Source organism: Engystomops pustulosus, chromosome 1 (assembly GCF_040894005.1).
Source record: "Engystomops pustulosus chromosome 1, aEngPut4.maternal, whole genome shotgun sequence".
NCBI classification, from domain to species: Eukaryota; Metazoa; Chordata; class Amphibia; order Anura; family Leptodactylidae; genus Engystomops; species Engystomops pustulosus.
In genome coordinates, this window is record NC_092411.1 from 9944164 (window position 1) to 9963649 (window position 19486).

The following is a 19486-nucleotide window of genomic DNA, read 5'->3' on the forward strand; positions in this document are numbered from 1 at the left end:
CAATGCCGACTGGGATAGTGAATAGCGAGCTCTCATGGAGAAGGCATAATGGGTCACAAATGGACCAGCTTGCCCCGTAGGACTTCTCTTGTTTGTGCTTTGTTGGTTTGTCATTGTACCATAGATTTCCAATGGTTTCCCTTAACCAACTTTTGAAGGGGTTACAAAAAACCCAAAAGCAAGAGATACTGCATAACACACTGGAGGGCTCCGGAGTCTCCGAAGTGGATGGTGGGTTAGTGGTAGATGCACTGCGTGTGCTAATTCTTCTTATGTGCTTTGCGGCATTGTAGCTGTCAAACCAGTGCTGATGAAAATTTACATTTTTTTTTAGGGGGGAAAGGGATTAGCCTTACTCCGCCATCTAAGATAAATAATTTCTTGTAGTGGCTCTGGCAAGCGCCAACTCATTTGGAGGCATTGTCCTATGTAGTCTGCTCAAAGCATTATTGCATAATTCTGATTAAAACATCCAACACGCATGTGCGATGCATGGTCAAGGCTTCTTAGAAGCAGGTCCCGGTATGGACACGGAGGATGCCCCTACTATGCATATGGATAAAGTTGAAGATCTCCGAAGGCATGGCGTGGAATCCTGGACGTGGTTTGACATTGTCGTAGTAATGATGAGTAATGAAGATTCCCGATGGGTTCATTGGGAAGCCCCAAAAGCCGTAGAGGTGGACCTCATCGCACAGTTCCAGGGCGGCCGTCACTAGGATCAAGCCACTGCTGATGCGTTTGGCCCTCACACCTTGGAGGAGCCAAAACCGGGAAACATTGATGAGATACTGAGGGTGGAAATAATACACGGACTGTTGGGACTCGAAATCATCCAGGACGTACTTTACCCGGATGGAGACATCAGTGTTCCGGGTGTTATAGAAGGCAGGGAGAAGGATAGAAGCGTTCTCGTAACCCTGTAACACATCGTAGAAAGGTTTCCGCCATTTCTCCAACTTCTGGAACCTATCAATGAAGAATAGAAATGCTCAGGCTGGTGGTAGTCTCCTGATCCAATCTGACCTCACCTCCTGCTCACACAGTTGTTACATTGTATAAGTCTTGGGAACTATGTGAATGGAACTTTTACATATGTGTGAATCATAGTATCAGTGTAAACAACTGGAATGGAACCTTGAAAGAGCTTGTACAGAGGTCTTTGTGGCTCCATTCTATGGAGGATAATTATGTGTATGGGAGATAAATTAAGGATTTAATCTGAGCAAGAACAGGAGAAGTCCCTCTATACCCTTTAATAAGACAATGGTACCTGAAATCAGGAAAACATAATAGAAGAAGGTTTTCTCAAATTTACTGTACAGACCCGAGGTATATGAAATCAATGTGAATTTTATTACATTGAGAATATTCAAAAATGTTGCAACTTTGTCAGACTGACTCACCTAAGCATCCTCCAGTGGGCTCAGGCTCTACTCCAATACTAGACCCCAGAGGTGGAGGGGAAGACAAACTGTTATAGGCTATTATGGTCTATTTCCTAGGGGTAGGTGAGCCCCAGTCTGACACCGATTAGCAAGGAGGAAAAAGTCAGCACTCTGGACCCACTTACAGTTTTGTCTACCATATTAAGAGAAGTGCCAAGCGCTGGTCATGTCTGAAGACATTGGACCTTATCCCTGATTACATGACTGACCTCTCTGTTATAATACTCGGATTGATTGTCACCACGTCTGTCTTCATGCCAACATCCGCCACGTACTTGTCAGATATGGGTGGAAGGTTGCATCTAGAGTAGGGTAAAAAGACAAAATAATGGTCAAGCCAAAAGTTGTATACAATGAACTATAGTAAGCCGCTTGACCCAAGAAGAGCTTTAGTTGATGGAGGGTTGGTCAGATACGAGCAACAGCAATCCTCTCATATGGATCGTTCACTTGCAGGTCAGACTCAAAACTTTTAGACGCTAAAAGGGTTTTCTCCTTGGGAATTCATGATATGTCCACCAAGTGTGAGAATAGAGGTCTGTGTGACCTCCATCTCACTTGCTTTCTGTAATGGAGCGGTGGTCAAGCTGGTGATTCGAGTGAATGAGACAGTCGGGGCTATGTCATGAATACCGGAGATGAAAGTGCCAATTAAAGTGTTCAAAACATGTATAACATAGGCATTCGTTTAGAAATCTGCACACTCCCCATACAGCCCAAAGCCGAGCCATGTCCTTGCTGCGGCCTTGACTGTGCTGCTATCGACTGCTGATAAATTAGCCAAAGCGGCAGCAGTGGCAGCGCAGTGGATTAAATCCAAGGTCAGGCTGAAAAACAAAGCTGCTGAAAGGATTAGAAAAATCAGCTGCTTTGACAAATTTTTGGTCTTTTAATAAGACAGAGCTCCCTAGAGAATTAAAATTTTTATCAATTGTCTGTACTCTTTAACCTATGCAATGCACGTTCATTCAGAGAATTACCTATTAGATAACATCATTCCTAAAATTAAGTTAAAAACGCTGAATAATCAGCTGCACAAACTAATAAAAACATGCAACCCCTGATAAGCTCCTGACTCATTTTCAGATTATGCTGGGATTTCCCGCTCTGAATGGGGAGAAAGAGCTGCTTCAAAGTTTGGACACAGCGTTAATGCCTCAGGAATAGAGTGCTCAGGAAGTGCAATACAGAAAATAGCACTACCCCAAATCTATACGACTTATTGATTGATGAAGATCCAACAACTGCTTTTGCCGAGTCAGTGATCTGCAGGGGAGGTTGTTATGTTATGTTTCTCTCTAAAGTCTAAAGAGTCTTTTAAAGATTCTGAAGTAAAGGTTGCGGTATGTTTAGAGCCCTTAATAGTTCATTTATTACGACTACCAATAATTTCCGCTTTGTGTGCAGACTCTGAACAAGCAGGAAAGGCTGGAAGATTTCAGCTCTGGAGCCTGCAGAATTATTAATGCAGCTCAGAAGTTTTATATTGGATCAATACAAGATACTATAACGAATGCAAAGTGCCCATTAAGCTTCAGACCCCTAAATTTTATGTGACCCATATATATATATATATATATATATATATATATATATATATATATATATATATATATATGAGGTGAAGCGATGATGTACCTGAAGACAAAGTCTGCATTGTCTATCTCTTTTCCGCATTTGCTGTTCTTCAAGATTCCTCCGTTTCCGATCACAGCGCATTTCTTGAACTGTGATCGATAATAAGGCATGTCCTGCAATAAAAGAGAACGTCCGAGTTATTAAAAACCTACTAATATGTAGGATTTTTATAGTTATTCATTAGAAATCTATTAGCGGTGCTAGTACCTTGGGAAAGATCTTGAAGATCTCAGGACTGATCGGAAATATGCCGCTTGTATCGATTTCATAGCGGAGCTTGGTCCCGAGCGGCGTGTTCTTCTGGGTGGTGAAGAGGAAGGAAGGCGCATTGCAACATCTGCTAAGCTGAGATCTGCAAAATGAAAAGCATTAGAAACCCATTATACAAGACTCAAATAGCAGAACTTGGACCCCATCTGCATTGCTGGGGGCCCTCATTGATCAGAATATTATTCCCTATTGTAATGTCCCGGTGGAGGGGTCATCACTAAATTTTGCTCCACTAGGTCTCCTTGTCGGCTGGAGAGGGTCTTGCCAGCTATCCCATACTACCTATAGACTGCCTTCCTCTTTAAAGGGGACCAGTCACCCAAAATTTCGGCACTAGGAGCTGCTTACTAAAGTAAGCAGCTCCTAGTGCTTGAACAAATGCCGCTGTGTTAGAGTGAAACCTCCGGTAACGCTATCTGACACTGCGGCGGGGTACAGGGTAATCGTCGGACCGCTCACAAAGCTGTCCGACGTATTCATGAGGGTGCAGGGTTAGGGACGGTGACTACCACATGACGCGCAGCAGTCACCGCCGGCCTATGGAGCGTCCGGGGCGGTCCGGGGAAGAGGCAGCGCCTCAGACCGCCCCCTCCTGAATAGATCGGACCACTTTACGAGCGGTCCGATGATTACATTGTACCCCGCCGCAGTGTTAGATGGCGTTACCGGAGGTAACCGGAGGCTTTCAGCATTTCCTGCTTGTTCAGAGTCTGCACACAAAGCGGAAATTATTGGTAGTTGTAATTATTACAACACTGCAGCGTTTGTTCAAGCACTAGAAGCTGCTTACTTTAGTAACCAGCTCCTAGTGCCGAAATTTTGGGCGACAGGTCCTTTTTAATTCTGGAGATTCCCTGGTTTGACAAGCTAATAGTTATCCTTTGCTGCCACCTACTGCCAAAATGTAGTATTGACACCTGCAGTACAATATGCCTACTACTGAAGGGTTAAAATGACTTGTGTATATTATGTTGCAAATTTGTTATCTTCCCTGCAGAATCCAAGGCTGGTGATTGGTTTGGGCTCAGTATGCTTTAGAATTAGCTCCATAAATGGTACCTCATTCCAAGGTTCTGGTTCAGTCTTAGGCCCCGAACGTGTGCTCACCTGGGTTGTAGCCTGCGCAGGCATGCAGCCGCAGGGAGGAGTGCGGCACGTCTGTACGTATGGGGAAAAATAGAGCCAGCTTTTGATTTTGATTGTAGATTTCCTTAAACAGTATTTTCACATATACAGGGTATTCTGGAGATTTGCTGAGGTATGATACCAAATCCTTACGTGGCTGAGGTCCTAACATCATAAAACTTTCTAATCGACAAGTGGATACAAGTGGATACAGCTTTCACAATGGATTTTATTCATTTTATTGATATAATTACACTGCATTACTTTTACTAATATTTGGAAACAGTCAGCAAGCGGTTTTCCTATTATGCAGTGGGAGGGGAATGTTAGTGATTTCAGTAAGTTTCTCCTTTAATAATGAAACGTTTCATATTGCAGACACTGAACAAGCAGGAAATGCGGAGAGATGTGAGCACTGAACTAGTTGTGATTATGGCGTATGGAAAGTCTGTCAACCATGTTATTGGGAAGTTTAGATTGAATGTTGCTGGTTCTCCACTAAACCCCACTGATGTTTCTCATAAAAGTGCATAAAAAGTTTTCAGAATCTGACCCTCACTGACACTTTTTTCTTGGGGGTCACTTACTTGAAACTATTGGCTTCCGTCACATTCATCTCCCATTTGCAGACCTGAAGGCTTCTCCAACGATCAAACAAATCTGTTTCCTTTACCCTAAAGAGGAAATCCAAACATGACAAGCTCATCGGCGCCCCCTGCTGTGTAATATAATTTGTAAGGTAATGGGGACCCCCTTATAGGGGGTTGGCAATCCCATTATATTGATTTAGTAACAATGCCACCACTAGGGGGAGCCTAGCGCATAGTGTTTTATCAATGTTCAATTCAACAAGTTCTTAAAGGATTTGTTCCATAAATAATATTTATTACTCATTCACGGGCTAGAAGATAGATTGGGGGTCGGACTGCTGTGACCCCTCTGATCGCAAGAGTAGTGTCTTTTAAATACCCCTGCACATGTATGACCACTGCTCCATTCACTGTATGATATCACATTTTGAGAGGTCCAATCAAAGTAAATAGTTGTTGTGGTCAAGCATGTGCACCACCGCTCTTATAATGGATAGCCCGTAGCTCGGAGACCTTAGTTCTGAGGGTCCCAGTGAAACCACCGAGAACAGTGATGGTGAATCTTTTAGTGACCCAAACCACAATCAAAACTCACATATTACCCCATAAAAGCTCCCCCTAGTGGCAGCTGTGGACACACAAAATTTTAACAGTTACATTTGGAGCTCTGTATCCTGAAAAAAGATACATTACAAATGGAATCCTCGACAATGTGTTGCCATTAACCCCTTAACACTCTGCGCCGTAGCTCTACGGCGCAGAGGTATAAGGGATGTATGAAGAGGGCTCACGGGCTGAGTCCTCTTCATACAGAGGTGGGGGTTTTTGCATTTTGCACAAAACCCCCACCGCTAATAACCGCGGTCGGTGCTTGCGGCTATTAACCCTCTAAACGCCGCCCGCAAAGTCGCGGGCGGCGTTTAAAAGACGGCGGCGCGCGGGCGCCGCCATCTTTTTTCCGATCGCCACGCCCCCGAACGTCATCGGGGGGCGGCGATCGGTTACCATGGTAGCCTCGGGTCTTCTTTTGACACGAGGCTACATGGTTTATGCAGGTTCGTTACAATGAGCCAGTGGCTCATTGTAATGTATGACCTGCAAAAACGCCATATATTGCAATTCTGTAGTATTGCAGTATATGGTAGGAGCGATCTGACCATCTAGGGTTAATGTACCCTAGATGGTCTAAAAAATAGTGAAAAAAAAAAGAAAAAAAAAAGTTTAAAAAATAAAAAAAATTAATAAAATATTAAAAGTTCAAATCACCCCCCTTTCCCTAGAACGGATATAAAACATAACAAACAGTAAAAATCACAGACATATTAGGTATCGCCGCGTCCCAAAATGCCCGATCTATCAAAATATAAAAACGGTTACGGCCGGCGGTGACCTCCGAGGCGGGAAATGGCGCCCAAATGTCCGAAATGCGACTTTTACACCTTTTTACATAACATAAAAAATGAAATAAAAAATTATCAAAATGTCGCACAGACCTCAAAATGGTAGCATTGAAAACGACGCCTCATTTCGCAAAAAATGACCCCTCACACATTTCCGTGCGCCAAAGTATGAAAAAGTTATTAGCGTCAGAAGATGGCAAAAATTTTTTTTTCTTTTTTGTACACATTCGTTTAATTTTTGAAAATGTATTAAAACACAATAAAACCTATAAATGTGGTATCACCGCGATCGCACCGAACCAAAGAATAAAGTAGGCGTGTTATTTGGAGCGAAGAGTGAAAGTCGTAAAAACTGAGCCCACAAGAACGTGACGTGCGGTTTTTTTTCAATTTTTCCACATTTGGAATTTTTTTTCAGCTTCGCAGTACACGGCATGTTAAAATAAATAACATTACGGGAAAGTAAAATTTGTTACGCACAAAATAAGCCCTCACACAGGTCTGTACACGTAAAAATGAAAAAGTTATGGATTTTTGAAGTTGGAGAGCGAGAAATTAGCCGAAAAACCCTCCGTCCTTAAGGGGTTAATAAAGGTGGACATTCCCTTTAAGGTTCAAGAAGTTTGTTTACAATGATAATTAACCCCGTTAACAACTGACCATGTCAATTATAAAAATCAGAGCAGATTTTCTTCAATTATACATGTCCTAACTTCTGAAAGCAGAGGTGATCAGTCAGCAGCCATACTAAGAGGAATAAGTGGCTGCAGGTTTCCTGCCAAACCCAGAAGCTGTGTGTAAAATCAATGGTTTTCTGCCTGTATCCGCAGGCTCAGGACCCTACATACAGACCTTAATGCATCACATTAGAATAAATTCACATAATCCTTTAAAATGCATCCTAATACACATTGATTTATACAGTGTAACTCATAGGACGCTGGAGGAACATAGGGCAGCACGGTGGCTCTGGGAATTAGCACTACAGACTTGCAGCACGTTGGTTCAGTGGTTATCACTACAGCCTTGCAGCGCTGGCGACCTGGGTTCAAGTCCCAGGGTCAACATCTGCAAAGAGTTTGTATGTTCTCTCCGTGTTTGCATGGGTTTCCTCCGGTTTCCTCCCACACTCCAAAACATACTGGTAGGTTGATTAGATTGTGAGCCCCATTGGGGACAGGGACTGAGTTGACAAGTTCTGTGCAGCGCTGCGTAATCTGTGTGCGCTATATAAATAAAGAATTATTATTATTATTATTATTATTATTATTATAGACACTGATGTAAGGAATTCTTGCTTCCAGGATTACCTTGCAGTTAATGGAAGTGGAGTTTCCGTTGTCGCTATAGATGGACAGAGCTATCCGGTTGCTGCCAGTGGCATGATATGATCTGCCTGGGGGTTTCTATCGTATTAATGGGCAATTAATAAGCATCTCCCTTCTCCCATGGGTGCTATATAAATCAGCATGTACTGGGCTCCCCCTAGTGGTCGTCCTAAATAGCACCTTTAACATTTAGGCACCCTTTTACATTTTGTAGATACTCACATGGAGAGGACCTTCACTTTCATGATGTCCTTCCTCAACTCCAAGCATTTTGTTGAGTTGAAATCTAAGGGACCTTCATAAAACTCAAAATACCTAAAAATAGAAAAAAAAAAAACAATAGATGCATCAGAAGCGAAGATTATTTCCTAAAACACAAAACAAAAAGTTATTTCTGCTTCTAGGAAAGTTGGGTGACAGCCAGTAGCGATGTTTTGCAGTGGCCCCTGTTCTGCTGTCCTGTAATTGGTTTCTTCTTGTATAACACTGCAGCCAATCACTGATAGAGTATGTGACATGTGACCATTAGGCCAGTGACCCTTGTGGCTGCTGCTGTAAAGATATCAAAAACAACCAAAGCTCATGGAATTATCTGATTACATACAAGTCTATGGGGAGGGAAGGGGGAGCAGTAAGCTGAAGCTGATTGAGAGAGGAGAGGAACAGACAGAGGCTGCTGGAGCTAGTAGTAAGTTTCTATCTCACCCCAAGTGCTTTATTCACATAAGCACATGTCTCTAGTTCTTTATAAATGTCCTACATGATCCTACTGACACCGTATAAGAGAGGATTATGGGGTGGATTTTCCTCTACCTACTGTATGTAGTGTATGGGAGACATCTTAGCAGCTAGTCTCCAGCCTCCAGCACTGAGACAACTGAGAAAACTGCTAAAGTCACATAATAGGCAGAAATTGGGGCTCATTTACTAAAGGTCCACGGACCACGATTCGGGTTTCCCAAATATTTCCTTTTTGCGCCGAATTGCCCCGGGTTTTTGGCGCTTGGATCGGATTGTGGCGCATCGGCGCCGGATTGCATGCGACACAAATCGGGGGGGGGGGGGGCGTGCGATCGGACAACCTGACTGATTCGGACAAACCGCAGAATTTAAAAACGAAATTGTGTCGCAAAATCAAGCACTTACATGCAACAGGAAGAAGAAGGTGAACTCCGGCGGAGAAGCGACGCATGAAGGAAATTGACCCGAATCCTAGTCGGACAACGCACAGCGGGGATCGCGACAGGACCGGGTAAGTAAATCTGCCCCATTGTCTTACTCCTCATGTACAAACACTTGGCAAGTGATTTGTGCAAAGTCCAGCATTTGTCTAAAGTAAATCTACCATCAAGATCCATCATGATAAACCAGGGATGGCGATTCTGGCAATTTTCTTATATATGTTATCAATGGCCTCTTTCAGTTTAAAAGCAACTTTCATAATTATGCTAATGAGCCAGAGGGGGTAGCACCTGTGATCCATCTTTATAGGCTGTTACTCTGTCTCCCCCTACACTTCCAGCTCACTGGTCACGTGCTGAGGTAGCAGAGGGAATGCTGTAACAGCCTGTGAAGATACAGCACAGAGGGGCTCTGGTAATGACCCAGAGCCATTCAGGTGCATTAGCATAATTTAAAAACTTGATTTTAGAAGGAAGGAGGCCATGGATAACAAATATAAGGATATTTCCACAGTCCCGGTGCCTGGATCTATGAGTAATGCCCCTGGTTTATCAGGGTGGAATTGATGGTAGATTTCCTTTAATATTTTTATGCCATGATCATGCTCAAACTGGAATGAGTTGGGAGTCGGACGCTCGGAAACAGCCGGATGAAATGACATATTATAAGAGTAGCATAGTGGGACCTCTCAGAGATGTCTCTGATCTTTTTAGCTTCCCAGGAGGAGGAATCACATGTCACTCACGTCCCCTGCAGACAGGACTCACCCCGGTTTATTAATAGGATGGATATTATTACCTAAGTTATGCTAATTATTTCCTGTTTATCCTAATCCCTATGTCCCATCCTCATGGTTTGAGAGGTGAAAGGTCATTGCAAGGTATTCACATCTCCCATTCACAGGTTACAAATAGTTCTACCTTCTTCTAACAAACTATTTCTTATTAAGATCTCTGCTTCATGTCACTCACTCAAAAATCTTCCAGGTAACAGTGAATTATTAGAAACCTCACAGACCCAACCATCCTTCCCACAGCTGCAGTATATCAGGCTGATACATTTTACATGCACTGCTACATTGTATCATCGTAGCGACAGTATTCTTCATATTATTGTCCAACTATGGTACAATTTTATCACAGCATTTCAGCTTTTGTCTGTAGAAATTATTTGTTGTTAACGGACAGCAAGCAGAGTTATTGAAAACTAATTGAAAAATAATAATAGAAAGTCACAGAATTTTAGGTTCTGAATAGATACAGCTGAAAATTCTGAGAGTTACTGCTTCATAGATGGATCTACAAGAGTGGAAATATATATGTGCTGGCTGAAAGTCACACCAGGTTAGGCATAAAGTGCCCCCTATTGGCAGAGTTCAGCCTCTCAGCCAATCACAACAGGAGTCAGCAGCACAAATCTCTCTCTCTCTCCCCCCCCCCCTGGTACTGATAGTTTGCTACAATGTATCAGTAGGGTGGATATATATGGGGTACACAATAGGAGATCCAGCACTCAAAATTTGATGTCAGTCTTCCAATACATTATTCTTAAAACTTTGCATTTTATAACCTGTACACATGATAAATACCAGATTGACGCGTTTCAGACTTAGTCTTCGTCTATGTTAAGCCTTCAGAGGTTACAACTACAGCAGGTTCTTAGCTAGAGGAGGTTTTAGGTCGGTGCAGGTTTAAACTGTGAGAAATAGAGCAATTCATCTTTCTATTCACTGACAGCAAGCAGACAAGACATAGTTGTTAGATAATGAAATAGGTGCCCATATTCCATTCTCAGGGTGCACTAACATGCCCATTAGTAGGTGAACTAGTGCCCATTCACACTTGAAGCCTGTACATAACTATGACTGACAGGTCATGTAATAACACTCACACTTCAGCTGTGCATGGATAGGGTTTCAGATCCGGGGGAAGCGGTAATTATGGCTCGAGCTCGGATCACTGGGTCCCTGCTATGCCAAAGGGTGTCAAGATTTATTATTCAAGGTGTCTGGGCACAGAGAATGTGTAACTCTGTGTAATGTCATATGAATCCAGTGTATCCGATCTAAACATATAGAGAATCAATATCGATGGCCTATCCCCAGATCAGTGGTGGTATTACACCCTGCATCACCCCAATCAGATCATCCAGGCTGCCTGTGTCCCTAGAACTAACACAGAACTAGAAACACACTCAAATGGTAGCTGAGCTGCAGTTACCTGGATTGGCCACTATCTAAAGAATGGAGCCATGTATTTCTGACCAACCAAGCAGTCAGAGTGCTGGGAGTCGGCTCTTGACGATCTCAGACTATTGACTTATCCCGTCAGTATCAATGGGACCGACGCATTAAAACTGTCGGGTTGTACAGTAGGTGTTTACTGTAGGTGTGTACAGGGGTTTTCCCATGAATTCAAGTTAGGCCCTATCCACCGGATAGGGTCTAACTTGGTAATCAGTGGGGATCTCAGTGATGAGTATATATACAAAAAGTCCTCCAGCTCACCTGGATCATGCGGCAACTTAGTCCGCTAGCACGGATCCACCCCGCTGCTGGGCAATGTAGTCCACAAAAAAGAAATTTCCGGATCCAGCTAGGTGCAGATTAAAATCGCCTTTATTCGATTTTCAGGGCATCCATCAGATAAAATACAGGTGGCATGGTATAATCGTCAACGCGTTTCTAGCACATACAAGTGCTCTTAATCATGACTGAGGAGTGTGGTCAACCTGTTTGTTAAATAACCCATCGGCCACTCCTCCCCCTTCAGATTCCACCAATCACATGTGATAACAATAAAACATGTCAATCTTTGCAAAACTTAGTACAAAATTCCATTGCAAGGCATTATAGGTGCAAGAATTATACATAATAATCATGTTTGTTATAAAAATTTGACTTAAATAATACAGAGGCAATGTTTTTCTTTGTGTTCCGTGGTTCCTTTCAGCTGTTACCAAGGGAACTCCACGCTGATCTGGTATCTGCGGTCATGTGACTTGTCACCTGGTACAGCAACCGGTGAACAGCCGGAATACATTCAATAGTAAGACATTCCGTGGCGCCTTGAATTCATAAATGTAAGTATATATACCGGTGCATCGAGGACCAACCAGCCTGGCATATCTCCCGGTCGTTGGGGAGCACTTTGTGTTAATAATATTATCCACGAGGTACCATCGGTTGGTCGGTCGATCGATGGATAGCGATTAGCCCAGTAACTAAATACAAAGAGTAAGACACAAATATTAAAATATTATATTTTTTTAAAAAAAAAACAATGAGTAAATATAAAACCACATAAGTAGTGACTGTAAACATGCATTAATATGTAAATATGTAAACATTAGACATGTAAACATATGCTAACATGTAAACATGCAAACTGTAAACTGTTAACATGTAAACTTTTTATGTTAACACGTGTTAACAAGCAAACGTGTAAACATTAAACATGTAAACATGCATTAAGCAAGTTGTGTGGGATATGCAATGGATTTCTTTCCATCCCTAAAAAGTGTGTACGGAAGTGTCCGGTACCCTGCTGGGCATTCGATCCGGGTTATTGTCCGACACCATAACATACCGTGAATTAGGAGGGGATCCTACTGAAGTGTTCTCTGCAAAATTGTTGGAGTTATGCAGGGAAGGTGTAGCCTTGGGGGTTCTTAAAGATAAACAAATAGAACGTCTCATCCCCACAAATGCTACCATTCCAATTCTGCATGGTCTCCCGAAGACGCATAAAGGAATACATCCCCCACCCATGAGACCGATCGTGGCGGGTATCGGATCCATCAATGAGAACCTCTGTGGATGGTTAGACCACCACCTTCAACCCTTAGTACAAAGAATCCCAGGTTTTTTGAGGTACTTGGAGCTATGCATAACAAAATATGGAAAAAAGAATTCTCATGGCTCAGTTGCGATGTGGTAGCTCTCTACCCATCAATTCCGCATAATGTAGCCTTGAAAGCATTGCATTACCATTTAATACACCACAGCATATATGATGACAACCTTTGCACTTTCTTAATGGAGACATGCGATTTTTTGTTGAGACACAATTTTTTCATGTTCGATTCCAAATTTTTTTTGCAGACCAGGGGTGTAAGTATGGGGGCCAAGTTTGCCCCATCCCTGGCAAACTTGGTTCTTGCTTGGTGGGAGGAAACTGCCATTTTTGGTCCTAATAACCCATTTGTTGCCTGCGTGGAGTGGTATGGCAGATACATCGACGACCTGCTTATTATATGGGGAGCCGATGTGTCTGCCATACCACTCTTCGTGGATTATTTGAACAGCAACGAATGTGGGTTACAATTTACCCATTGTGTTGATCCCAAAACTATGGTGTTCCTTGATCTGAGCCTGGAAGGCACACCGGGGAATATCATTAAAACAAGTACTTACAGGAAACCTACGGCGGGTAATACTATTCTGTTGGCCAATAGCCAACATCCACAACATACAGTCAAATCAATCCCTGTGGGAGAAATGACAAGAGCCCGACGTAATTGTAGTACAGATCTGGATTATGAGGATGAGGTGAGGAAGATTTCGGGTAGATTAAAAAAGAGAGGGTACAAAGATTGGATGCTCAAAAGAGCTAAAAGTATTACAGACAAAAAATCGAGAGAGGCATTGCTGCCCACAAATCGGAATACGGGTAATAGGAATATAACATCAAAAACAGACAGTAACAAAAAACCAACATTGGTACTTAATTATAGTCCCCAATTCCAAACCATTAAAAATATTGTTCTGAAACATTTACCTCTCCTCAATGAGAATCCGATTTTAGAGCAAATACTGAAGGGGGGATGTGGAATAGTATCCCGTAGAAATAAAACCATAGGGAACACTCTATCCCCCTCCCTGATAACAAGTTCATCCAACAATACAAATAAAACATGGTTGAACACAACTGGATTTTTTAAATGTGGCACTTTCCCTTGTAAAACATGTAATTACGTAAGGAATACAAAAACAATCACAAACAATACGGGTGACATCAAATTCAACATAGATAGTTTCCTAAATTGCAACAGTACCAATGTAATATATACTGTGCATTGTGATGAATGCCATTTACAGTATATAGGCCAAACAAGCAGAAAGTTCAAGACTAGATTCTTGGAACATCTAAAAGATATCAAAAACCCAGCAGGGAAAAATTTGTCAGGGATATCTAGACACTTTGTGATGGTACATGAGGGAAAAACTGCCAGTCTGAGAGCACATGCATTTGAGAAGATCAGGCTACCTATACGAGGGGGCAATATAAGCACTTTATTAAAAAACAGGGAAGCCTATTGGCAATTTAAGCTCAAAACAATGTTTCCATCAGGGATGAACTATAAGAACGAATTTATGTACCACTACTGAATGTGCTGAGTGTCATCCGCTAGATAGTGTTGTGTTAGGCCTTTCTATGTGTTTAATAGCCAAAACTCAGTTTTTGGGTTTTTTCTCTTTTTCTTAGGTGTGTAGTAACAAGTGTGTACAAGGATGTGTTACCCGGATCGAATGCCCAGCAGGGTACCGGACACTTCCGTACACACTTTTTAGGGATGGAAAGAAATCCATTGCAAATCCCACACAACTTGCTTAATGCATGTTTACATGTTTAATGTTTACACGTTTACTTGTTAACATGTGTTAACATAAAAAGTTTACATGTTAACAGTTTACAGTTTGCATGTTTACATGTTAACATATGTTTACATGGAATGTTTACATATTAATGCATGTTTACAGTCACTACTTATGTGGTTTTATATTTACTCATTGTTTTTTTTTTTTTAAAAATATAATATTTTAATATTTGTGTCTTACTCTTTGTATTTAGTTACTGGGCTAATCGGTATCCATCGATCGACCGACCAACCGATGGTACCTCGTGGATAATATTATTAACACAAAGTGCTCCCCAACGACCGGGAGATATGCCAGGCTGGTTGGTCCTCGATGCACCGGTATATATACTTACATTTATGAATTCAAGGCGCCACGGAATGTCTTACTATTGAATGTATTCCGGCTGTTCACCGGTTGCTGTACCAGGTGACAAGTCACATGACCGCAGATACCAGATCAGCGTGGAGTTCCCTTGGTAACAGCTGAAAGGAACCACGGAACACAAAGAAAAACATTGCCTCTGTATTATTTAAGTCTAATTTTTATAACAAACATGATTATTATGTATAATTCTTGCACCTATAATGCCTTGCAATGGAATTTTGTACTAAGTTTTGCAAAGATTGACATGTTTTATTGTTATCACATGTGATTGGTGGAATCTGAAGGGGGAGGAGTGGCCGATGGGTTATTTAACAAACAGGTTGACCACACTCCTCAGTCATGATTAAGAGCACTTGTATGTGCTAGAAACGCGTTGACGATTATACCATGCCACCTGTATTTTATCTGATGGATGCCCTGAAAATCGAATAAAGGCGATTTTAATCTGCACCTAGCTGGATCCGGAAATTTCTTTTTTGTGATCTCAGTGATGAGACCCCCACAGATCACAAGATCAGGGGGTCCAATGGGGTCCCAAATTGCCTCTATCGGACCTGACGCTGCTCCATGAGAGTAATAGAGCAGACGGCCGTGCATGATCATTCTGCTCCATTACTCTCATGGAGCGACGAAGGGTCCCACTAAGGTACGTGACAATCCAGTGGCAAGGAAAATTGGCTAAAGCTCACTGAGGTGTCAGATTGCACAGTCTATGGAGAGGGTAGGGGAGCAGACCAGTCACAGTGGCTTAGGGCTGCGCCCACTAACACTGAGGGGGCTGCTAATTCGTAGACAGAGACTGCAGGAGGGAAAGCTATTAGAAAATGCAGATCACCAGACTGATCATTATAACCAGAGACTTAGAAAAAAGCCGTCAGATCTGTATTCTAAAAAGAGAGCGCCAACATGTCAGGTTGTCACATAGTAAATGAAAATCTGTGCGAGACCCATTTCTCCCGGTTGTGCCCGGGGTACAGACACAAGGGGTTAACCAGCTTTGGTGTAGAAGGAATGGAGGGATTACATAATGATGGCATTCAGCTTTCAGCCGTGCTCTCTCCAGCGGAGCGTACTCCCTGGCAGATCCGAAAACCTGCGGCATTCCTGCCAGATGATCTCGCCATGGATGGGACGTCTGCTTAATGACCCCTGATCATTGCCCCCAGAACTGCGCTCTCCTGGAGCAACATCACAAAGACCCCGTCTCCTCAGCTCCACTTCATACTAGACACGGTGCCCTAAGAATTTTACACAAAGGAGACAATAAATTCTACATTTAAACATGTGATGAGACCCTGTACAACATACAGCAGGTGCAGCGAGCATCATTATGCTGATGGTAAAAGCCAATGGGGGTCTGGGGTCAGCAGCTGCCGGGCAGCTCTTACACCACCTATTATCTGAGAATCACCTGAGAATGAAATATTTTCAACCAATTTTCTTTTTGTTTTTTGGGGGAATTTTCCATGTCACTATCTAAATTTCATAAATAGTAATACATCCTGCAATGTTCATTGTACCCATTAGACATGACACTAATTCCATGCAGCAGTCACCTCATTTACATCACAAATATGATTACAATCTAAGATAACACCTTCATAGATAATGTCACAGTTTATCTCCTCCGCCTAATTAATAACTAAGGGGGGGGGGGGGGGGTTGTGTCTAATCTATTACTAAGGGGGAGAGCCAGCCTAATCTGTGGGGGTCAGGTGTGAAAAGGAGCATGAGCAGGACAATAGATGATGTCACAGCTTATCTCCTCCCCCTCCCTGTACAATGACCTCTATATAGATAACACTGACCCATCATTACATCACTACTGACAATAGATGATGTCACAGCTTATCTCCTCCTCCTCCCTGTACAGTGACCTCTATATAGATAACACTGACCCATCATTACATCACTACTGACAATAGATGATGTCACAGCTTATCTCCTCCTCCTCCCTGTACAGTGACCTCTATATAGATAACACTGACCCATCATTACATCATTACTGACAATAGATGATGTCACAGCTTATCTCGTCCCCTCCCTGTACAATGACCTCTATATAGATAACACTGACCCATCATTACATCACTACTGACAATAGATGATATCACAGCTTATCTCCTCCTCCTCCCTGTACAATGACCTCTATATAGATAACACTGACCCATCATTACATCACTACTGACAATAGATGATGTCACAGCTAATCTCCTCCCCCTCCCTGTACAATGACCTCTATATAGATAACACTGACCCATCATTACATCACTACTGACAATAGATGATATATATAAAATATATAGAAAAAAATCTACCATCAGAAAAAGTTTCAAAACACTTAAGAAGTTAAAACAAAACTTTAGTTAGAGACAAATGTTGTGACCTTTCCATATTCGGCCTCTGTTGTGACACGTCTCCTTTATGTCATCCTCTACTAATACTACACATCAGTAGAGAAGAGCCAAGATCTACTGGTTACATGGTCTACGACAGATCATGTGCACAGCAGGACAGAAATCACAGCTAAATTTAGCATTATCTGTCCTCTCCTTCTCTGTCCTTAGGGCTGGCATATCCACACTGTAGGTCGGCCATGTTTTCAGTCTGCCCATTCCAGATTGGCAGTGTTTGTGTGAAAGGCTCGCCCTGTCGCTCTTATCTCTGTGCTCCTGATAGCTCATGGGAGCTGCTGATTCATAAAACCGAACATCATTCAGCAACAATTAGTTATCAGAAAGATAAAAAAAAACTATGGAATAATCCAAAGTTATTTATGAGAACAAGTAACATCTACTGAAAACAAATAGAGCATTTTTAGAGAGGGAGTGTAATAGCTCAGTTACAGATGTAAAGCCAACAGCAGAGAGTTCTAGAACATACATTCATTACATGAAAATTCATCCTGATAAACCAGGGACATTACTCATAGATCCAGGCACCGGGACTGTGGTATCTTCTTATATTTCTTATCCATGGCCTCCTGCCTTCTAAAATCAACTTTTATAATTATGCTAAGCGGCTATCCAAGCCCTCCTGTGATCTGGCTTTACAGCCCGTTACACTGTCTCACATTCACGCTGCTTACTCAGTACTTGTGTAATAAGCACGTCATACAGGGGCAGTTAGAGATAGGGTAACAACCTGTAAAGTTATATCCCAGAGGGGCCATGGTAGTGCTTCTGATTCATTAACATAATTATAATAGTAGTTATATTCTTGTACATAGGGGGCAGTATTATAGTAGTTATATTCTTGTACATAGGGGGCAGTATTATAGTAATTATATTCTTGTACATAGGGGGCAGTATTATAGTAGTTATATTCCTGTACATAGGGGGCAGTATTATAGTAGTTATATTCCTGTACATAGGGGGCAGTATTATAGTAGTTATATTCCTGTACATAGGGGGCAGTATTATAGTAGTTATATTCTTGTACATAGGGGGCAGTATTATAGTAGTTATATTCCTGTACATAGGGGGCAGTATTATAGTAGTTATATTCTTGTACATAGGGGGCAGTATTATAGTAATTATATTCTTGTACATAGGGGGCAGTATTATAGTAGTTATATTCTTGTACATAGGGGCAGTATTATAGTAGTTATATCCTTGTACATAGGGGACAGTATTATAGTAGTCATATTCTTGTACATAGGGGGCAGTATTATAGTAGTTATATTCTTGTACATAGGGGGCAGTATTATAGTAGTTATATTCTTGTACATAGGGGGCAGTATTATAGTACTTATATTCTTGTACATAGGGGGCAGTATTATAGTAGTTATATTCTTGTACATAGGGGGCAGCATTATAGTCGTTATATTCTTGTACATAGGGGGCAGTATTATAGTAGTTATATTCTTGTACATAGGGGCAGTATTATAGTAGTTATATTCTTGTACATAGGGGGCAGTATTATAGTAGTTATATTCTTGTACATAGGGGGCAGTATTATAGTAGTTATATTCTTGTACATAGGGAGCAGTATTATAGTAGTTATATTCTTCTACATAGGGAGCAGTATTATAGTAGTTATATTCTTGTACATAGGGGGCAGTATTATAGTAGTTATATTCCTGTCATAGGGGGCAGTATTATAGTAGTTATATTCTTGTACATAGGGGGCAGTATTATAGTAGTTATATTCTTGTACATAGGGGGGCAGTATTATAGTAGTTATATTCTTGTACATAGGGGGCAGTATTATAGTAGTTATATTCCTGTACATAGGGGGCAGTATTATAGTAGTTATATCCTTGTACATAGGGGGCAGTATTATAGTAGTTATATCCTTGTACATAGGGGGCAGTATTATAGCAGTTATATTCTTGTACATAGGGGGCAGTATTATAGTAGTTATATTCTTGTACATAGGGGGGCAGTATTATAGTAGTTATATTCTTGTACATAGGGGGCAGTATTATAGTAGTTATATTCTTGTACATAGGGGGCAGTATTATAGTAGGTATACACAT

At 41.7% G+C, this 19486-nt stretch overlaps 1 protein-coding gene across 3 annotated transcripts in view; it reads right to left on the minus strand.

The window, feature by feature from the left end:
* Positions 1-240: 240 nt before the first annotated feature.
* ST8SIA5 (ST8 alpha-N-acetyl-neuraminide alpha-2,8-sialyltransferase 5) overlaps positions 241-19486 on the minus strand; it is a 32167-nt gene continuing 12921 nt past the window's right edge. For all 3 annotated transcript variants that reach the window (XM_072132885.1, XM_072132892.1, XM_072132899.1), the window contains 6 exons: positions 8022-8114; positions 5069-5155; positions 3294-3438; positions 3087-3199; positions 1658-1750; positions 241-969 (listed from right to left, as the gene is read on the minus strand). In XM_072132885.1, coding sequence (XP_071988986.1) covers positions 507-969; positions 1658-1750; positions 3087-3199; positions 3294-3438; positions 5069-5155; positions 8022-8114 — 994 coding nt within the window. In that variant the 3' untranslated portion in view covers positions 241-506. The remainder of the gene's footprint in view (positions 970-1657; positions 1751-3086; positions 3200-3293; positions 3439-5068; positions 5156-8021; positions 8115-19486) is intronic.